Source organism: Apteryx rowi, unplaced genomic scaffold (genome assembly GCF_003343035.1).
Source record: "Apteryx rowi isolate R43461 unplaced genomic scaffold, aptRow1 scaffold_601, whole genome shotgun sequence".
In the NCBI taxonomy this organism is placed as follows: Eukaryota; Metazoa; Chordata; class Aves; order Apterygiformes; family Apterygidae; genus Apteryx; species Apteryx rowi.
The window spans coordinates 257117-278873 of record NW_020450874.1 but is presented as its reverse complement, the minus strand read 5'-3'; the positions used below and the strand labels follow the sequence as shown (position 1 = coordinate 278873).

Sequence of the window (21757 nt, the reverse complement as noted above, 5' to 3'; positions counted from 1 at the left end):
TGGGCTGCAAGATGAGGAAACCTATCTTAGTAATTTCCTTTAAACGCTCAGATGAATGTTACCTGTGTCTCGTTAGAAAATTCTTGTAAATGTCTCCTTCACAAGGTAATTTTAGCACTTTTTTTGTGAACGTTCATGATGTAGTTAATGTTTTATATTGTATTATATTGTACAGCTTTTCCTAAAAAGGAACCACAGCTCAAAAAGCATCAGTTTGCTGAAGCTGCAGGTACTAAATGCAAAAATAAAAAAGCATGTTTGGAGCAGCCTCTTCATCCTTCGTGGGAAGCAAGCAAGAAACGTCGGGAACAAATGTCTCAAATTACAGCATTCCAAGGGAAAAGGATTAAATTTGATGACTAGACTTTATGTAAATTCAGATTTTAAAAGAAAATTCTTGTAGATTCGCATCTGGTGGTATTTTCTTATGGAGTAACAACTGGTGTTGGAACACTTCCCCCCTGCCTCGTGATAAGAATGGAAGACAGACTAGAAGTCTTCAATGAGATATTATTTTTACAAGTTTTAAGAATTCATGTCTTTTTTTTAGCCATATTTAGATGTCTTTAAATTATTTTCATTGAACTGTCCTTATTCTTTGAAGCCTGTAAAATAATATTTTAAAAGCTTTGTTGCTAGAACTAATCATCTGTTTCTAATGAAGATTAAATAAGGCAATGTGCTGTCTTGACTAACACAAGGTCATGTGGTGTTGGTTTTCAAGTGCTCTTACATAGTCTTGCCATTAATGAAATACACCCTAAAGTAAATGAATGTTTTGAGGAACATCATTTATGCCCTCTAAGAGCAGTATGGATTCTTTGGAGTTTCGTTTGAGTAAAAATATACTTAAGACTATTTGAGGCCTTGGATGTAAGTAGAGAGGGGAGAAGGCAAAATATCACTACTGAAGAAATAATCCCAAGAATATTTTATCATATGCATCTCATCTGAGAAAAGGTAAGAGATCTCTTAAACTTGAACAGACTTCATAAATTCATACATTTATTAAGTAGCTAGAGAAGTAGATCAGTAATATTCACGTTATGAAAAATTCTAGATATTAATAAAATACTGGCCTGTATAAATTGTGCTCTCTATCTTTCTTTGATTATGCTGCCAGTTTGAAGAACTGAAAATCTCTTGAATATTCCTGTTCTGGAAGATGTCCGAGTGCTCCAATATGTATGTCTTGCACTTGTTGCATAATTTGAAGTCATCCTTCTTATTCCTCATGTTGATATTTAAGAAAATAGAATGTATATGAAAAGGTAGTATTATGACTACCTTTGGTAGTCCAAATGATTTGGTTATTTCTTAAAGAATGCTGAAAATGAAGATCTCTTGCACACTCAGGAACATTTGACTGGGTTAAGCGGCATTTCTCAGTTTTGGAGTAAGCTCAAGATATGAAAATCTTCACTGTAATTTTTCTTCAGAGGTTTTTGCTTGTGGTTAATAGAAACAAAAGTTCTGAGCTGGTAATTAATCTTTAACTGTGTGGTTTATTTAAATATAATTGTCTTTCAGAATCTTATACCAAATGAATCCAGAAACTTGATAAATGACTGCTATGGGTGTAAAATAATGTACTGTGCAATTCATATAGCATGTTGTAGAGACCTAGGTTTATTAAATGCCCCTGGCTTCTGCATTTGAAGAAACAATGAACAACAGATTCTTACTCACCCTGTATGCCACTTGGGTTTTATGGATGTCTGTTATATCACCATCATGTCGGTTCTTTTACTGACTGAAGACCCTTATTTATTTAATTGTTCCTCTTACAGAAACAATTTCATACAGGAGATTGTCCTTGCTGATCTTGCCTGAAAAAAATTTCAGTTCTTATAAGCCCCTTTTTGAAAAGGGAGGCCAGAGAAGACAGTTGCACACACTGCCCAAGATGCAGATATGCCCTGCAGTTTATACATCGTCATAGTACTGTTTTCTGATGTGTTCTTTATTCCTTTCTCAGTAATTCCTAGTACTGAAATTGCTTTATTTTATTGTGTCTGAGCATTGGACTGACATTCTTACGCAATTATAACCTGCATGTTTTGTTCTGATAACTGATGGTGTTTGTAGCCTATTATATGTGAAGATAGAATTGTTATTCCTGTAGCACTTTAAATTTATCTACATAACATTTAATTACCATTCTAATACCTGATCACTTGGTCTTAGTCACTACCTTGAAGAAGTTTTTATCATTTGCAAAAATTTGATTGAAAGTTTGTTGCTCCTTTTTAAAGTCATTTATCAATATATTAAACAGGGTAGGTCATGGTGGACTCACTGGTGACCTCCTTCCACTTTGAAAGTTGAGCAATTAGCCCCATCTTTCATTTTCTTCTTTAGCCAATTATTTAGCCATGCAGGAACCTTCTCATTTATTTTGTGGCTATTGAGTTTCCTTGAGAGCCTGTGCCAAGGGGAACTTGTCAGAAGGCTTTTGAAAATCCAGCTGAATGGTGTCATCTAGATTTCCATGCTTATGAACCCTTCAAGGAATTCCAGTAGGCTTTTAAGGCATGATTTCCCTTTGTAAAAGCTATGTTGACTCTTCCCTAATCTTATGTTTATGTGTTCCTAATTCTCTTCTTCTTTCTACTAATTTGCTTCAGACATACAAGACTTAGACTTACACGGGTATAGTTGCCTGAATCACCTCTTCAAGACTTTATTGAAAATTGGCAATTTCAAAAAATCTGCTGCCTTCCAACCATTGGGTGCCAGTGTGATTTTAAGATAAACTGTAGCACAGTCAGTAACTCTGCTCTTTCAACCTTGACTTTCTTTAGAATTGAGTGAGTATCATCTGACCTTGGTGACTTGCTTCCGTCCTTTTTTTGTTGTTGTTGTTGTTCTGTAGCCTCTATAACTTCCACTGTGGGAACCCCTTCAATTTTTTCCACAGCTACTACAGAGCAAATTATAAGTCTTTCTGCTATGGCTTTCTGCTCCGAGTTTTCCTCAAATGCCATGGTCCTACAGACGCTGACAAGTGTCATTGCTGATGTGTTTTGAAAAAGATTTATTAATGGTTTTGCTAGGAAGCAGACTCCTTCTGGCCTTACTGTATTTGTACTTTGCTATAGCTTGTTCTTATTTTCCTTCTTCTGATACATTTTTAGCTTTTTCACAGATGCTCTCTTTAATCTCCCTAATCTTACTACTTAGTCAGGCCAGCTTTCTTTTTTCTCAAATCTGTATTGTTAAAGCAGGATTATTCAGTGCTTGTGCCCCTAGTATGGCATGCTGAAATACTTCCATGCCATCTGCAAAATTTAACTGTCAGCTTGTTTTGAGGAGATTGTTGTGTTTAACATGGCTGTCCTTTTGGAAGTAGAGCACAGTTTTGGACTTGGTGGTGTTTCTCTTTGATTGCTTCCACAAATGTTCAGTCTGAGTGATTAGGTTTATTATTGCAGATGCACTCTTGAACTGTTATGTTTGAACCAGGGCAACAAAGCAGGACGCAAGCAATCCAGGAGGTTTTTGGAGAGCGTTGATGATAACTTTCTGATGGAGGTGACTGAGGAGCCAATGAGGGGAGATGCTCTGCTGTGCCTTACATTGATGAACAAGGAAGAACTGGTTGGGGAGGATAAGTCAGGGCAGCCTTGGCCTCCTCTCTCTCATGTATGCTTTGTGTCTTTGTATGTGCATCCCACAGATATCCATCCATCCTTCTGTTAAGTTCCTAAAGACTAAATTGTTCCAGTTGCTCATTTTATTTATTATTATCTATGCATGTCTTTACCCCTCCTTCTGGTGTTCTCTTCTGTATCAGAAGCAAATGTCAGCATATGGATAAAATGTAGTAGTATCTCCCTGAATTGTATTGCTACTCAGAGGAATCTGAATTTCAAATAACCGTTCATTTTTCAGGGTGTCCTTTTTTCTTGTTGTTGTTCTTACTGTACTATAGGGAACAACATTAAATTCTAGGCCAGACCTAAAGGAAGACTTAAGGAGCAGAAGTGTCAAAATAAAACATGGAAATATGTTTGTTGTGGTTTTCCATGGGAAAGGATCATATTTTGTAGAAAAAGCCATCCATTTACTAGAGGTATACAAAATACTCTAAGTTTTCCAGACCCCCAAACTAGTACCTAACACTTAAAAAAAAAAAAAACCTAGCCAAATGAGAGTCCAAACAAACGTTTGATATGCAACTTCTCTGGTTCCAATAAAGGCAAGAAACATTTCTTTTGTTAACTGTCGTCAGTTATAAAACATTTCTTCATGGACAGCTAATCTTTCTCTGAGTAGATGAGTTCCATATTTTAAGAACTGACTCATATTAAAGACCAAGAAGTTAAAGATTGTACATACTTCAAAAAAAAGACTATTTACAATTATATCAGTAAAAATTAAGGAATTTCTATTCTAAACTGCCTTATTTTTATATCCTAAACTGCCTGTGCTTAGACATCTAGGGCCATTAGTTTATCTTGGCATTTGAGCAAGTTTCTGGCTATAGAATTCTTCCTGGAGGAAGCCTGACTTATCAAAGCATTTTTTCCCCCCCTCCCTCTTTAAAAACACTTCTACTAAAAAAGATTGATAAAATATTTTGGATATGAATGAGAGAGATTAGGTTACTGGCATTGCTTCGTATTTAATCAGTTATTACTGTTTTTAAGCTGATTTTTAGTGACTCACCTGGATCACAGCCTTAATGTGCTAAGCACTATACAAATCAGTAGTAATGGTCAAGACTTGATAATATTTTATATGTGCAACTGAGCAATTTTTGTGAACTGATAAACCTAGTGAATTTATCTGGAGTTTCCTGATAAAGTTCAGAAATTTTTCTCTTCATTATGATAACATTTTCAGTATATACCTCACTTAAATGTAACTTATATCTGTAACATTGTTTTGACAGAGACCTCTCAAAGTATTATCAGTTTATTTTTACAGTGATATGAAAAGTTATTTCCTTCTGTGATTATTAAATTAAGAACTCTTCGCAAGTTCTGCTATGCTTTCCAGTTCAGTACCATACCATAGAAGAAATGTTCTCAGTCTGGGTACATATTGTGAAATACTGCTAGACTGCTTTCAGATATGCAGTATTTTCACGTTAACCTTATTGATAAAACAATCTCAGTAGATTTTTTCAGTATCTTTTAGAAGAGTCAGTATTAGTTTAAATGTTGTAAACTTCTTTTAAAAGAAGACAGTTATGCTATTGTTATCCTGAGGCTGAAGATTTCCAAACAGGCAGAAACATTTCTTTCATCAGGCAGCTTTATGGATGGGTTAAATAAGGAGAATTAATTGAGTTAAAGTTCAATTACAGTCATTCTTAAGTGAAAGTGTTGGGCTACTTTCTAATTGTAGAATGATGCTACCCAATTTTGTGATACTAGGCAAGTGATTTAATGTGAACACAAGGTCCAGAATGAGACCTAGGTAGTAGATATTTGAAAACTAGGGGATTACTTGCTTTTCAATAAATTTGAATATAGTTTTCTGCATTAATTGTATACACATATATTAATTGTTTTGACTGCATTGTTTTATTTATGTGGATTCCCATTCCAAGTGAGCTTTGAGCTCTAGGACTAGCACTTAAGTTTTTAATTAGTTTGAAGCTCCTAGCTCTAGGACATATTGGAATAATTTTGTTAAATTATAGAAACATTATCACAGCATTGCTTAAATCTGAAATAATTCTACATTTGTTTTCTTAATTTTAAAAGATAATACATTTTTCCTGTCATTATGCTATTTTTCTGAAGGTAGGAGCGCTATAGTCAATATTTCTTAAATGTTTGAAAACTTGTTACTTAAAGTGTTTTTAACCATGTTCTTCTGTATTAATTCTTCAGTGAAGGGAACAGAAATGCTTCACGCTTCAGCCTATTTAATCAGTGGAGCATAAAATTGGAGAAGGCAGCAGAATGTTGATTTGTATTCAGAAAGTGTAAATCACCAAGGATAAACTGTTTACGGAGGAACTGTTAAATGTGTTAAGCAATTGTCTAATTTACACAGACTTTCTAACATAGCTTAAACTTGATTTCCATGAGAGTAATGTTTTTGGAGCAGAATTTCTGAAATTGGTTTCTAAGTGCCTGTTTCTACATAGACAGCTAATTTGGCAAGGTAATCTTTAACAGCATGGTATGTATTCGGACCAACCACAAGTCATTCTATTCTGCCTTCACAGTTAAGCCTTAGTGTAGTTCAAGAGGTAATTTATCATCCATTGCAACTTTTTACCTTCTTTTTTGTTTCTAACTTGGTATGAAATTTTTTTCCAAGACCAAGTCAGAATTACAGAATAATAAATGCCATGAGTCTCATTAATTGCGTGGCCCCACAAACAGCGGGGGGCAGTTCAGCTAGGAGACAAATTTTTCATTCCCTGTTTTGGGTTTTTTTATGTGCTAAAAGTGGCTCATGTCTAGAGCACTGTGTGTTTGATAGTAACTGTGAAGACAGGTAAGACATCAAAAATGTAATTAACTTAATGAAATATCTCATGCCTAAAGACAAGAAGAAAAATCCAAGAGAAAATCAGCCATTTTGTTCATGCTTTTGTTTCTGAATAAGGACTGCTTTAAACCACAGTTTTCTTGTTAGAAGACATTTCCCCAAAAGCTTTTGTTAAAGGAAGAAAAATGGAAATGCTTCATGTAAAAAGAGACTTGTTTATTTTTCTTGGTATTTGCCATCATGAAATCACTAGCAACGCTGGATTTTAATAACATCATGTCAAAGAGCAATTTTTACTCCTATTTTGCATGAAATGGCTGATATTTTCACAAAAACACTGAAAAGTCTTCTGCCTAATTACCTAAACTGAACCTGCTCTGTAATGTTGTTTTAATATTTATTTTCCAAGAATGTGGTGTTTACAATCATATACGTGCAAGCACTTGATATTCCTTTTTCTTGCATATGTCAACAGGTTTTTTCTTTTACAGACAAAGATCTTTGAGACAAAGGTTTAGCAGAAATATGGGATAACTAAGTTTTAAGAAAAACAGAGACTTCTCTGAATTCCTGCCCTTTTGGCACTTAAACACAACCGTTAAACAAACATCCTGCATTTGTGCTGATTTATAATACAGTCCAACTCAAGTCAACAGACTCTTTGAATAAGCTAACTACTGGACACTTCTTACCCTGAGACCCACCTTTCAATTAATACTTGTCAAATGGCCATCTTTCCCATTTCTGTACAGATACACACAGCTTTCTTTGAGGCTTTTTCACTGAGAGATGGATCTGGCTTCTTATGAAGTCCTACAATAAATACAATTCTTCCACAAGCTGAACACTTGAAACATTTTATTCAAGTCATTTTCACATAAACTTGCAACCATAATACGGGCATGTAACACAAGAATATGAAAGTGCAATGAAGAATCCAAAGCTAGTGTCTGAATATTATAAATAAGAGCTCTTCAGATAAAGATGCAAAGTTTTTGAAATTAAGACTCTTGGAAGAAAAGTGAAGGAAATAATGAAAACCCTTCAAAAAGTTGCAAAAAACAAGTGGCATTTCACTGTATCTGTAGCATTTAGTTGCATAATAAAAACCTCCCAATAGCATACTCTTTGGTTTTAATTCAAGTTAAAATATTTCAGCACCTTCTAGAATTTGGAGAATATGAAAATGCCGTATTGGCATAAATGTGAGACACAGGATAAACCATCTTTCAATGTCTCATTTATGAAATTTGCCCTGCTGGTTTGAATAAGTACAATATAAACCATGAATGAATGACTAAGAGGGTACCTTGGTGTTTGCACCCCTTCAATGCTGCATAGTAAACTCTGGAGCAGAGAGAAAATGAATAGGCTTTTACTAACATAAAAACATCATCTACACAATACGTTGGTTCAGTTGGTGACCAATCTGTCATTTTTGCTACACTTTTGTCTAGAAATACGCAAATATCAAATGTATTTCAGGATTTAAAAAAACATAAAGCCCTTTTGTAATGAGTCTGGTGTTCAGAATACTCCTTATGTGCAATTTTTTATCGAAAGATCTGAAATGTGGGAGGTAATTGCTTCACGCACATTTTTAACAGTTTGGCCTTTCAAGGAAATGAGAGACTGTAAGACAGCAATTTTGTACTAGAATTTTCACAAAATTTAAGTCTGATATTGCTCCCACTTAAACCAATGGCAAGACCCCTTTCAGAGACAATAGGAACAAGCCCTGTCCCTGGTAAAAAGGATTTCAAAATAGTATTTTCTTTATAAAATAAACTTTTATCAAAACCATTTTTATAAATGTTTTTCAACAAAAATGCAAGTAATCTCTTAAATATCATTCCAGTATGAAAAAAGTAGGTTAAGGTGTCTGGGTCAAAACTGCAGAGCCAAATTATTGAAAATACTGGTTGGCACTCCCCTATTTAGAAATGCTTCCTCATGCTATATAATCAACTCTTTGACTTTTCCTGCATTTACTATAGATCAATCAAGGGGAAGTTAGACACATTTTTGCATTTTTAATTCTAAAACCCCTGGTTCTTATCTTTTAAATAGATGGTCCATGTCACCTAAGCAATTTTGTGCTATTTTGTACATTGGTGTCATGTTGCTTAACACCTTTCAAAATTTGTACAATATCTTGCTAAGGAAAAGAACATCTTTGTAGCTACAACATCCCACAAATGCCAGTGCATCAACAGGCGGTAGATGCCACTCACCTAGAAGAGAGCTCCCCCAGTAATGCAGTTCATCTTATTCCCATGTACTGTGCCTCAACAATTTTCTAAAGCTACTGGTGTCCAACACGTTCCCTAATCAGGCTGTTCCCATTGAAAGGACTAAGTCCAATATTACAGCTTGTTCCACCTACACAGCTACTTGTGCTCCTCTGGTCCTTACTGACTTCAGTGGAGTTCTGCAGGCACTTGGAGTATAGACACATGAACAGGTTACTGCCTTGTAAACTGTGGTGTAAATTCAATTTCTGCTGGCTGCTCCGTGGCCAGTTAGCATTCTCTTATCGCACGCTCACCATCAGGCACAAGGTGAGCGTGCGTGTGAGCTCTTACTAGGAAGCAGTCTGTGCTCGCAGCCTGGTTTGCACTACAGTAATTTCTGGGTCTGTTGCCCAAGCTGCCATCAGGACTTTCACACCAGCTTTGACCTAAGTTCCTAGAAAGGTGACAGGTGAAAATGCACTTTCATCCCTCAAACCTTTTCATCTTAAAAAGCCTTTGGGCTGAGGTTTCAGAAGTCTAAACTCCTAACAAACCCTCATTTTGCAGCTGCATATAATAAATGGGTTTCTAATCCAGTTCTCAAATTTCGCTCCTGTTAGGTGTCCGTACAGATGGTTGGTTACTAAAATGGATCTCTGAACAAACAAGAGGGGACCTGCAGGTATAAATTCATTCTGTACCCACATCTAATCTTGGGTAGTAAGCACTGGGTTGCTGGTTCTTAGATTCTGTTTCTTTAGGTATACTTTCTATTTGCGCAAGTTTGTAGCATAGTTATAATTAAGATGGAAGTACTTAATCATACAATAAACTTAAATATACATTGTAAAGAACAGGTTGATCCTTCAAAGATGTTACGATAATTCATAAAACTTCCAAATTAAATTTGTAGGGTTCTATTTCATAAAATACTTAAGGTGAATATTGCCTAAAGTATTCTCAGAAGTGATAATAAAGCCTCTCCAGATTCCTCAGCTTTTTCATTTTAACTATAATCAATAGCACATTCTTCAAAAAATTAAATTTGAGCCCTGATGTTTAATTTGGTGTTTTGAACTACCAATTAGACATAACCAATATCAATCAATTATTTGTAAGCCACTTTGTTTCAAAAGTAAATCCTTCATTTTACATGATCTGTGATCTTCTGAAAAAGCCACCAGATCTTCTTGTGATATGTTATTTCACAGTTTAAGAACAAAATCACAGCTACTTTAGCTTACAGCAGGGTGCACTGCAAAAGCAAAATAATTTGGGGAAGGAGGGTGGGGTGGGGTGGTATATCCAGCACCAGTAAGTAATTTGGGCTGAAGTTTTTCCTCTTAAGAATGTTGTATTTGGTTCCTGAACGGCCTAAGGTAGGATATGTTAAATATATTCACTTTTGTTCTCCCTCTCTATATAGTATATTTTCCACTTCATTGTTTGAATGCTGAGATATGCATTTTAAAAGTCAAGTACAGTACTTAAGGGGGAAGCAGGTAGTAGGCTTTTTCACAATAAAAATTCCATGTTAGAGATTCTGACCTACTTCTGTTTGCGGTGCCACCTGAGTTAATTGCTTGCATTATTTTAATGGTTAACCTGTTCAAGTTGGTTGCTTTTCCAGAGATGAGTACATCAGGGACTCTTCTTTGTCTCTTCTAAGAGCCCCATTTCTTCTTGACAGGTATTTATTTTAATTGCCGTTATTTGTGCAGAAATCTTTTAAGAAGCCCCACCTTGAAAAATCTGTTCAATATAAAAAGGTGGATCAGTTCTTTAATTTGGCTGCCAAAGATAAAAAGGCTTCTTTCAAAAACCCATTTGTGTTTGATTTAAAAAAAAAAGTAAAACTTCTAATGTATTAAAAATGTAAACATAACTTTTCTCACAGGGGTATAACTAATAGATATGTACTTCTCTGCTGTATTTTAATATCCCTTGAAAACTGAACATACTTTTCTCATTCATATCAATGTGTCCCAGTGAGTTTTATTTTAATGGCATTGTAGCATTATTCTCAAATTTTCATTCTGGTATTTTCTGAGATAGCTGGCATTATACTTTCCATCACATTTAATGCATTTTACATGAAGTTTTGCTACCTTTTTAGAATATGTTCAACTCATTCACCAGTAATATTCTGACTGAAGTCTATTATCACCTGAACTCCAAATTTTCAGGAGTTAAGAAATGCTTATGTTTCTATGAATGAGTTATATTTTGAAAATCTAAAAAAATCTGTGCATGAATCACCAGTTCCACACATTTCAATAGTTTAAAAAGGAATGCCAATTCAAATACTTAAAGTCCAGTTACAGATTTTGTTGAGAAGCAGCTGAAGTGCTTCAAAATCACATAAGGTATGTGGGTGTATGCATGTATGTTCTGTAGTTTTGTTCTATAGTGTTTACATCCTATTGAAGTTTATATAATGATACTTCAGTTCAAAACACTTGGCACTGTTCATCCATTTTCTTGCATCTTTCTTAATATCTGTTTAAAAAAAAAAAAAGTGTTATGCACATGACTAAATAAATACAATATAAAAACACCTGTTAACTATCCCTCTGTCAACTTGAAGATGCAGCTTAACAAAGGATAAAAGGAATTTTTTGTCTTCTCACCTGCATGAATATATTTGGTTACATTTATAGAGGTAAGATGGGGAGGCTGTAGGTTAAAGGAATGAAGCATAAATTTATCTTCCACCTGAATGTGAGTGAACAGGTGTTCACGGAAGTACCAATTAAGTCAGTCCTATCCTGTTAGAGAAATGCTTTAAAAGCTCCTTCTCATGTCTGCCAAAAATGAGTGCTCATGACCTGCAGAACACTGTTGCTCTCTTTCTGTTCCTACAAGCACAACCAGCATACACTGAGAACAAGTAAAGGATTATGCTGAAGCCATTTAACTTGTTGCATTTATGACCTAAGTGTGATTATAAATACAGCTCTCAGCACAGGGGTGAAAAAATGTTTCTCATTTTAGCCTCATTTAATCACTGATATCCTAATACGAAGTGAGGAATGAGCATTTTAAAGGCTAAGTAAGCAATATTCTCATTAATTAAATATAATTGTTTAATACTGTTATAGCAGACTCTACAATTCATTTGTTTTACTCTTCATTCATGACTCTAGAATTTATCTTACATGGATCTGTAGACAACGTTAACGTATCATTTGTTGTGCCATTCAGATGAAACAACTTGATAAATATTTTGTACGAGTAATTATATATTATCCTGGGAACTGCTTACCTCTGTGTTATAAATGACTAATAGCTTTTTTATATGTGTGCTTCACAGCTACTGAACTACAGTAGGTCTAGAGTATGAACGCTTATTAAATGTAAATTTGCCCTTTTGGGGGGAAAAAAAAAAAAGAGACGGGCACAGTTGTGTCATTGTTTAAACATTTGAAGAGCTAATGGGAAACTGTAAATGGAGCATGTCTGGAAGAACTGTTCCAGGAAGGATGGCTGCTGTGGCAGAAGCAGCAAAGTAACATATATGTGTGGATTCTTATGAAATGGTTTAAGAGCCCTGTCACTGTCTGCTCAACAGTTCTGTGTGGATGCTATAAATGGATATTGAATGAGCATAGGAAATGGATATTGAATGAGCATGACAAATACAAAGATGACTTGAGCCAGAGATAACACCATGGAGCTCAGACAGCAGCAGCGGTTTTGAAAGTGCTATGTATTCCAATAGCAAGATTGCAAGAGCAAAACTCTCCAGCAAAGACTTTTGGTAAGAGTCCTGCACTGAATGAAGGATAAATTCTGGAAACTTACGATCATTTTCCAAGCCTAAGTAATTTCAAAAATTCAGTGCTAGACTTACCTCTGGTAATTAAACTATTTCTGTAAGGATTTGAAAGCTATGCAATTAGCAGCAAAGTAACTGTTCCCATCCTTCCTGCCATAAACAGACCTTTGAAAAGTACCATCTGTATTTCTAATTAATACACTAGATCCTGCAAATCATGAAATGACATAGTAAAGAAAGTGGTATCACTAGAATTCATAGTGGAAGTTATTTTTCAATATAAAATTAATCTCTAAGCTCTATACATCTGTTTGTCAATCTTAGTATTATAAATATAAAACAGTAGCAAAGAAAAAGGAATGCACTTACGGTGAAATTGTACAGCCAGAGGCATATGCATGGTGGCCAGTATAGCGTATATCACAGCGTACTATATTGTTGGAGTAATCAGACTCAGGTACCAAGTAGCTGGGGTTTACGCTAACCTTGAGGGGAGAAGGCACAGTGTTGTTTATTTCTAAATTTGAGTTGATAACATACCAAAACAATTCAAGAGGATATAGGTATATAATTGCTTCTTAAAAAACAAACAACCCCTCTCCCCCAAAAAAGCCCCCAAAACATTACCTTCAGAATGTAATTTCCAGGTTTTACGTCTGTAATATCAATCCACTGGCAATCTATATCAGCGTTGTAAGTGTCATAACAGCCAGGGCTCAGTCCCTTAAAAATGAAGTTAGATATCAAAGAATTTTTAGGGATAGTAACATTCCAGAAATGAATAACAGACGGAAATACACTTAACCATCATAGCATTTCATTAAGAAAAATTACCTGAGGGAATAAGGCTTAGTTTTTCTTGGCATTTTATTTGGATTTCTAAACTGGAATACTTAACTCTGACATAGCAGTTTTAGAGACACTTTATTACTGCTATATAAAAACCAGCTATACTACTGTTAGCTCTATATCTGTGAGATATTTGTATTTATCTGCTGTTTAGAGTCAAAAATTAAAATACCTTAGAAATACTTTACTCCGAAAAGCTCTTGCAGCCCTCTGAGAAACGTTATTTAGGTGTGTCTAGTTTCCACTCTCCTCTAAACTAGACTTCTGATGAGTGGGAGACCATCCAGTCAGTCTAGCTGCATGACTAGTGTAGTGCAGGAATGGTTATTTGGCAGGGTATCCCAAGCAGTAGGAATGAGAGCAGAAGACACTGAACTATATGATGAGAGCATTTTGTGGTTTTCTAAGATTGAGTTTTGACACTATCCCACCTGCCTAAATAAAAAAAGAGTCAAAATTAGCCACGGTCAAAAGATGCTTCTTCATGGAAAATAAGAAAAAAAATCTTTTTCCAACACAAAAAGAACTGGATATTTAAAAATCTGTTTACTGCTAAGTTCCTATAAAACTTAATTATCTGTATTTTATTATCATTTATGGTACAGTACCCTTTTTACATAAATATTCTTGATGGTATAACCAGCTCTTATTTACAAAAGGTGAGGGGATTTTTCCAGAATAAAATAGAATCTGACCAAAGACAGGACCTAAATGTCTGCAAATCTCAAGTAAATAGCTTTGGAGGTGCTTTAGTATGAACTTGATCACCACTTGGAACCTGTCATTATCCTTAGGAGTAATGCAACTTTTTGCACTAAACGTACTCTGCTGAAGTGCTTTCTTTGAATACGAAAATCATGGAATTCAAAGGCTATTTTCACATTTAGTTTTGTAGGGAAATGGCCTGGTGGGGTTCTGTTCAAGCAAAAACAGACTTTGAAAAGCTTCAGGAAATGCCGCAAGAATTCTGAGAGAATTTAAAATGTAGCCTTTCTTCCAGATATATCTTTCCAGAAAACTACTTTGCTGTTAGGAACATTATAACAAATACCATATACAAATRTACCAATGGTTCAAATCTGGTGTCTTTAAACCATGTCCGATATAGCTGGCTTTAGGCAAAGCCAGTATGTTCTGATAACACACAGAGTGCACAGAACGAAGTCCTGCAGGAATTCCCTCCTGACCCAGCTGGTGATCAGTTCAGACTTTCTTATATGTGCCAAGTCTGAGCCTGGAGGAAAGTTTTACAGTCCAATTACAAACCCCTGAAATATGGGCTTCCAGTGGAAATGCTGACACAGCTGTGATTCTAGTGACACAAATACTCCAGCTGTAAAATATGTATGTTGTTTAGTTAGATGTCATAGTCTACACAAGGGAGAAAAGATATTTTTAAAACCTCTTCAAAGCATTGTAGATCATTCATTATATTTAAAACTCGTGTGGACACGTCAACCAACGGAGCATAGCTGACATTTTTCTGGCATTTCTACCTACTAGATTAAAAACTGCGGAATAAGGGATACAAATTTATGTATAAATATGGCCACACTGAATTAGACCACAGGTTCATCAAGTCAATGTCATGTCCCTGACAGTGGTCAGCAGCAAATGCTTGAGGAAAAAGAACATAAGAAATGGGATGTGTAACGTCTTTTACCCAGGCAAATTCCTTCCATCAGGCATTTAATAGTTTTTGAGACAGAGAATGCCTTCAGATTATTGTGTTTAATGGCCTCTATTACTGTAAACTGGAACCCATGTATATATTTTTGGTCTCTGCAACATCCTGTGGCAAGTTTAACAATTTACTTGCGTGTGACAAAAGCACTCCTCTCTGTTTTAAAGCTGTTACGTGATAGTTCTTTTGGATATCCTTAAATTCTTGTACTGTGAGAAATAGTAAATTTTCAACAATTTCCTTTTGCTGTCCAAGACCATTCAAGATTTGGTATTATTCCCCTATTTTTCCAAATGAAATTATCACTGTCTATGAAATCTCCTAGTGTGGTAGCCATACTACCTTCCTGATCAGCCTTGTTCTCCTAGGCGGGGGCTGGTGGGGGAGGATGGGGGGCAGTTTACTATAACCTTTTGAGATGTGGTGACCAGAAACGTATGTAATTTCAGGGTGTAAGTCTATCACAAGTTTGTGTGGTATCATAACAACACATTCCATTTTTTATCTATTCCTTTAATAAGCCCTAACATCTTGCTGTTCATTTGTATATGACTAATCATAATGTTCACGTTCTCTTTAATGGCCTTCTATACATGCATGCAACAATGCTACAGATTTCCTGTATTGGACTGCCACCCCAYAGTTCTAGGTATTAAGGGAATTCAGCACCTTGCAGCCTTATGCTCTGAGAGGGAGAGAATATTAGCTATGAACTCTTGGAACAGCCAAGGACATCACCAAGCAGTTTGAGGAGGAAGAAGACCAAAACCACTTCTTTACTGACTCAGTCTGGAGCTCCCTTTAGCTTGCCTGTCTAGTCCTGTAACTAAAAACAGCAAGAACTTGTGCTGTGTTTAGGTCAGCTACCAGTGACTCAAGATTGAGAGTCCCCAGACACCCACATTTAGCAGTCCCTGGGTTGATCATAATTCTCCGAGTTGTTACCCTGGCCTTCGTGATGGAGAACTTCAGAGCCATTTAGGGCATCAGATGATTTAGCCTGCATTGGTATAGAAAGATACCTGAAGATAAACTCAAAGGGAAAAAGAAACTTGGTTATCTCTGAACCATCTCTTACCTGCGTATGTGCAGTACATGCATATCGTCTGTAATAGCCATAATCACAGGAGGTATCTTCCAGACAGAAGCTTGCTTTGTGTCCTTCAGCAACTTTTCTATGTGAGCTTGCATCCAGCAAGTCATAGTGGCTGAATTCATCCATGCTGTGGTAATGTCTGTGAGACCATGGATACATTATTAAAGATGGATCAGATGTTGCCAATATCATTCTGTTATATTCCTATCTGACTGACCTTCCAACAGATCTGGCCAAACTTTCTTTATTACACAGAACTGATGTGTTAGTATATTTTCCTCTTATAGGCCATTCAGTTAAGTTTTATTTTCATTATTCTAATTTTCAGGGACTATAAAAATGCTATCTGCTATAAAAAGAAGTAGCAGGTTTTAATTTGTGGAGGGAAAGACGATGTAATAGCATGCTTTTTTCAAAATTTCCCCTTCTCTCTCTCTTACAATAACAATAGTGTTAAATAATTCATATTTGCATTGTATATCTTAAGTTTTGCCTTTGGGCAGAGTTTGACTAGGAATGCTTACCTTATATGCTATAAATTCCAGGGAAGTTTGCTATTGTTAGTTATTTTCCCATTTCCATGGTCCTCAATACATGTAACACATTCATATTATTAGTGAAAACAAATTCTGCATAAAGAAATCAGCCTCTGTGTACTGACCTTACAGATCTCTTTAGGTTGGTGTTAACTATTAAGAACTAACGGAAACTGAATAGTGATGTTATTTTTTGTAATCTGTACTTAATGTGGTCTCATTACTTCAAAAGCATATATACTTTCAGCCTGGGTTGAGATGTATTTTTCTAGCTCTTGTATGTAATAAGTTCTAGCTCTTACTGTGAATCTGAACGGCTGTTACTCTTATAATTTTACTTTTTCCAAATAAGTGGAAAAGTAAATTTGTACTACCTCAGCACCTTGTCTGTGCAGCATTTGACTACTGTTGATTATGAACACTATGAGTCCAGTAAGTATATGAAAAAGATGTAATTAAATAAATTCAGTCATATTCTTTTAAATGAAAAAAAAGCATATGTCTCTCAAGTTTACAAGACGATCACTAAGAATGGTCCACAGAAGATGATGACTAACACTGAAATCTGATGGCTGGCCAAATTAATTGATAGTTATAGTTCATTTCCAAATGGACTTGTTTCAGTGTTATGGAAATGAGCATGAGAAATAGCTTTTTTTGTTGTTGTTGGCAATGTGTTTTTTGTCCAAGAACTGAATTAGCATCAGAGACACTTTACATCTGGATAGTTATAGCTGGGCTATAGTGGCAGAGTAAGAAAGTGCTTCTTTGACAAACAGAAAATTTCAATTTCTCTCCACCTATTTTATCCACTACCATCTTTGTAAGCACCAGGTGGAGTTTGCAGGGTGGCAGGGGAGGGTTAACTAAGCATTTATAGAGACTTTTTTTGTTTGTTTGATTTGGTTTTAGCTCTCTGATCCTTACAGATTTGTAAGCTAGTAATATCATCCTTTCTTTGAAAGAATTTGTTTGAATTATAGCGATTTTTCATCTGAGTTTGATTACAACCCTATAAACTTAAAATCCCTGATGCTTTAAGGGGAAAATATTCCATTGACTCCAGCAGGTTTTAGATCAAGCCCACATTACATATTCATTTCTACAGTAAAGTAATATTAAATGATCACTTATGCACCTGTGCCATTAGGATAATATTTTAAGTTGTAAATAAGGTAAGCTTTCTAGTATTTTACAATTGGTCCTGCTATGAAATAGCTAAACTTAGAGTTAAACTGCAAACTCTTACATGTGAATTTTCACAAACGGTACAAGTTTGCAGTGTTACCTGCTTCCAAAATGTTGCAAATGTTCTCCTATGTTTGTCTTGCCTTGCTTCCAGAAATTTTGCCTTTCAAGAGCAATGCTGCTATGTGGAAATATCATATGATATGGATATTGATAATGAGGTCAATCAACTCATTACCTTTTCTTTCCTATATTGATCAGAATGTTGCTTGTCAAGAACTAGCCCATGAAATTTAGGTCAAGAAGTATGGTTCCATGTTTAAGATGACATAGGGAACACGTTAGTAAATGTACATTTTGGGTCCTACACAGTAATTTTAACACACTGGGGTTTTTATTTACTGGTTCCACTTAAATGTAACTGAATAGTAATCTATATAAAATATAATTAAAGGGAGATGGTCCCATTGTCAAAACTAATTTGAGATTTATATTTATACAAAATTTAAACATGTTAAAATTTTATATTTATAGATAAACTTCATATCATCCAGTTTGATTTGATGCATGTAGCTATGTAAAGAGTAATTACCACTACCATAACATGGATGAGCCAGTAAAATTCTAAGGTTTCCCTACTTCTTTCCCCACTTCACTGCAGTTCTAGAACATGTCACATTATAATTGACAATTTGCTAGTGAAAAAGATAATTAGAAGGTACCATACTGGGCACTTCACTCACTGGTGACAGCTGTGCCACTCCCATGAATATCGGGGTCTGCTTGGTAGGAAATCTGATGTGCCTTGATTTTTCACTCTTTGGGGGAATCTCAGGAGCACTCGATTATCGTAGTCTCTAACATCTGCTCGATAAGCTGAACTATAATAATGCAAAAAAGAGGTGTAAGTATATGCAAAAAACACTTTAAAAAATTATATTGTTTCAGAAGTAACTAATAGCATAGATCTCTTAAGTAGCCCCCAATGAGACCCTTAAATCTCAAGTGTTAAAGATACACAAGAATTCCACATGGTGTGTTCAGAAGTGCCTGGTATCAGACCAAGAATTGAGTAAGATTCAGGTCTGCTTCTAATAATGTAAACAGGAGTTTGATCACTGACTCTTTGGCTCTAGCTCTTACCCAGAGCCGCTGCTTAGCTGTAAAATTACTCTGGTACCAAAAAAGCAATTCCACTAGTTGCTGTAAAACAAAATAGCTTCTTGTGTGATCTCATACCCACAAACTGTTTGTTTCTGTCGTAGTATAAAAAAAACATGTCCCAGGCTTATCCTATTTTACATAGCTATAAACTACAGCCCTTTAAATACTGGAATATCTTAATCAATTGGTATCTCAGTCAACAAGTACATTTCAAATAGTCTTTAAAGTTAACATAAAATATGCTGTTTCTTATGCCCTTTTTTCTTGCTGGAACAAGAGCATGACCTGGAAACAGTCTGACATCAATTTATGATGCTGGTAAATAAACAAATCTGTTTTGCATGATAAGGTATCATACCAGTAAAAATGGTTAAAACAGCCTTGGCTGATTTCATTCCAAACAAAACAGGAAGAAAATACTTCTTTGCCAAGTGGATAGGACCTAACTTGATAGCAAAGCTGTTATTTCAAGCTCTTAAAAGGCTTTGAAAATACTTTTCAGATAGATTTTAGTCTTTAAGAGACATTACAATGCATGTGCCCAGAAACAGTTTTAATAGTAACTTGTGCTGACTGAGAATATGTTTTTAAAAAATAGAGAAGAATGTGATATGTTAGGATTAGAGGAGGAAGATGAAAATGACCAGATTCAAGTGGGGTTTTGGGGACTGCCATTTTGCATAATTCAGATGTGTTCAAATGAGCCTGGTGATAGAAATGCTCAGTATAATTTCTTAAAAAGTGTAGTTTCTTCAAAGCATCTTTAGTTATTCTAATATGGCTGTATCTTTTCTTGTATGCACACTTTGTCAAAATAGATGGCAAAATGTGCCTGTAAGAAAAGACATAGGAAAGGGTTACAAACTGGGATATTTTGTCAGGCCCCTCTAGCCTCACTTTTCTCCACTGTTCTTTCTCTGTGTCTTCAGGTGCTTCAGGGTGAGTGCAGACACAAGAGCCCAGAGAGGAAAGGGAAGAGCCAAGGCGCTGCCTACCTTGCCAGGCAATTCTCCTCAGCCGCACATCTCAAGTTATACATAGACATCCTCTGGACATATGTGGACGCCTGGATGTAATAGGGATCCGGGACTAAGTCAGGGAGACCTGCAGTTCATCAAACCAACCACATAACAGTAAGATCACCCCAGGACACGTCTGCAAATACTTGGTTTCACTCTCACTCTTTAGGAGCCGCCGTTTTGCTGTGGACCCCTGCCCCCATTAAGCTCTTTCCCTTCTGGCAGACCCATGTACCATGCGTTTCACTCAAAAACCGCACCGCAAGCACAACAGCTCTAGCAGGACCTCCGGGAGCGGACTCTGGGCTGTCCCCGCGCCGCGCGCAGCTCGCCCCGCAGCGGCGCGGCCGCCGCCGCCGCCTCCCCGCTCGACCTGGCGCCTCGCGCGAGGGGACGGCGGGCCCGGCGGCTCCGGCAGAGCGCGGTGCGACGGGATCCTCCTGACGCAGCCCATCGGTATGAGCTGCGCTGGCGCGGGGCAGCCGGCGGGCGCGGCGCGGCGGAAGGGGCGCGCGGCTGTGGGGGGAGAGGGCTCTTACCATACTGGAAGTAGCCGGTGCCGTAGCCGGGTCTGTACCTGCTGCCCTGGCGCGGCCTCTCGTAGGTGTCGTAGTAGTTGTAATAGGGGTTATCGTCCGTGTACTTGTAGGGGTTGTAGGGGTCGTCTCCTACCATGACATCTTCCCGGCCGGGTCTGAAGTTGCTGAGGGGAGGCGGGCTGCCGGCGCCGGCGCCGCTCCGGTTGTTACCGGCGCCGGGGCCGCCGGTGGGAGCGCTGGGCCGCGACGCCCCCGAGGAGGGGCTCCTCGCCGAGGGGGTGGCGGCCCCCTGGCTCCGCGGCTCCGAGGCGGCGGCCCCGCGGCTCCCGGTCGGAGCCTGGTAGCCGGCCTGGAACCAGTGGCGAGCGCCGGAGCCGCGGCTGGCGGCGGCCTGAGGCTGCGCGGCGGCGGCCCGCCGCGGCAAGGTGCCGTTGTTTCGGAGCAGCAGGATGGGGCTGCCCACCGCCTCCGCCGCCTGCCTGCGCCGGGGGGGCTGGTACTCGGAGCCGAGGCTGAGCAGGCTGTACACCTGCCCGTTGTTCTCCCACTGAATCCGTTGCCTCCAGGCGGCGGGGGGCGACGGGGGGTCGCGGCGCGGCGGCGGCTGCTGGCAGCCGGCGGGCCACAGGCAGCTCCAGTAGATACACGCGTGGAGCTGGGCGAGCAGGAGCCCYGGCGGCGCGAAATGCATCTTCTTCTTCCTAGGTATCCGCGGGGAAGCAAAAAAAGAGGAGGAAAAGGGGGAGAAAGAGGAGGGCGGGGGGCGCCTTCCTGCGCGGGGGGAGGGGGTCTCGGCCCCGCGCTTAGAGGAAAAGGCGGGAAGCGGGGTCTCAGGCTGGGCTGCCCCCGGGCGATGCCATGAGGAGCTCCGCGGGCCCTTCGGGAAGAAAAAAGAAAACTCGGCGAGGGGGAGGGAGGCGAGATCGGCTTTCCTTCTCCCTAGTATTTATAGGCGAGGGAATGTGAATAGGAGCTGGAGCAAACAATCAGCCTCTCATCTTCCTCCGGCTCGTGCTGGTGTCTGGAGTGAGGGAAGAAGGAGGAGGAGAGATGAGGGACTTTAAATTTTCTGGCACATCTGCAAAGTTACACAAGCCCTTCTGGCTGGCTGCTCCCCTGCTATTTGTTCACGTAATGCGACTGGAAACGTGCGCGCCTGACAGTTCCCCCACGGCTGCCCTCGGCCCCGGCCCGGCCCGGCCCGCGCGGGGGCG

The 21757-nt window shown here is 38.1% G+C and overlaps 2 protein-coding genes across 6 annotated transcripts in view; one reads left to right on the top strand and one right to left on the bottom strand.

Annotated features, from left to right (window-relative positions):
* SRFBP1 (serum response factor binding protein 1) overlaps positions 1-11294 on the top strand; it is an 83755-nt gene extending 72461 nt beyond the window's left edge. For 4 of the 5 annotated variants that reach the window (XM_026083469.1, XM_026083470.1, XM_026083468.1 and 1 more), the window contains one exon: positions 176-11294. In XM_026083469.1, the coding sequence (XP_025939254.1) occupies positions 176-363 (188 nt within the window). In that variant the 3' untranslated portion in view covers positions 364-11294. The remainder of the gene's footprint in view (positions 1-175) is intronic. The other variant, XR_003256284.1, reaches the window with a different exon arrangement.
* A 1539-nt stretch (positions 11295-12833) lies between these two features.
* LOX (lysyl oxidase) lies at positions 12834-21234 on the bottom strand. Its single transcript, XM_026083472.1, has 6 exons — positions 20544-21234; positions 19981-20089; positions 18565-18702; positions 16080-16236; positions 13096-13191; positions 12834-12953 (listed from the first exon to the last, which is right to left on the bottom strand). The coding sequence occupies exons 1-6, from the start codon at positions 21232-21234 to the stop codon at positions 12834-12836; spliced, it is 1311 nt and encodes a 436-aa protein (XP_025939257.1).
* Positions 21235-21757: the final 523 nt, after the last annotated feature.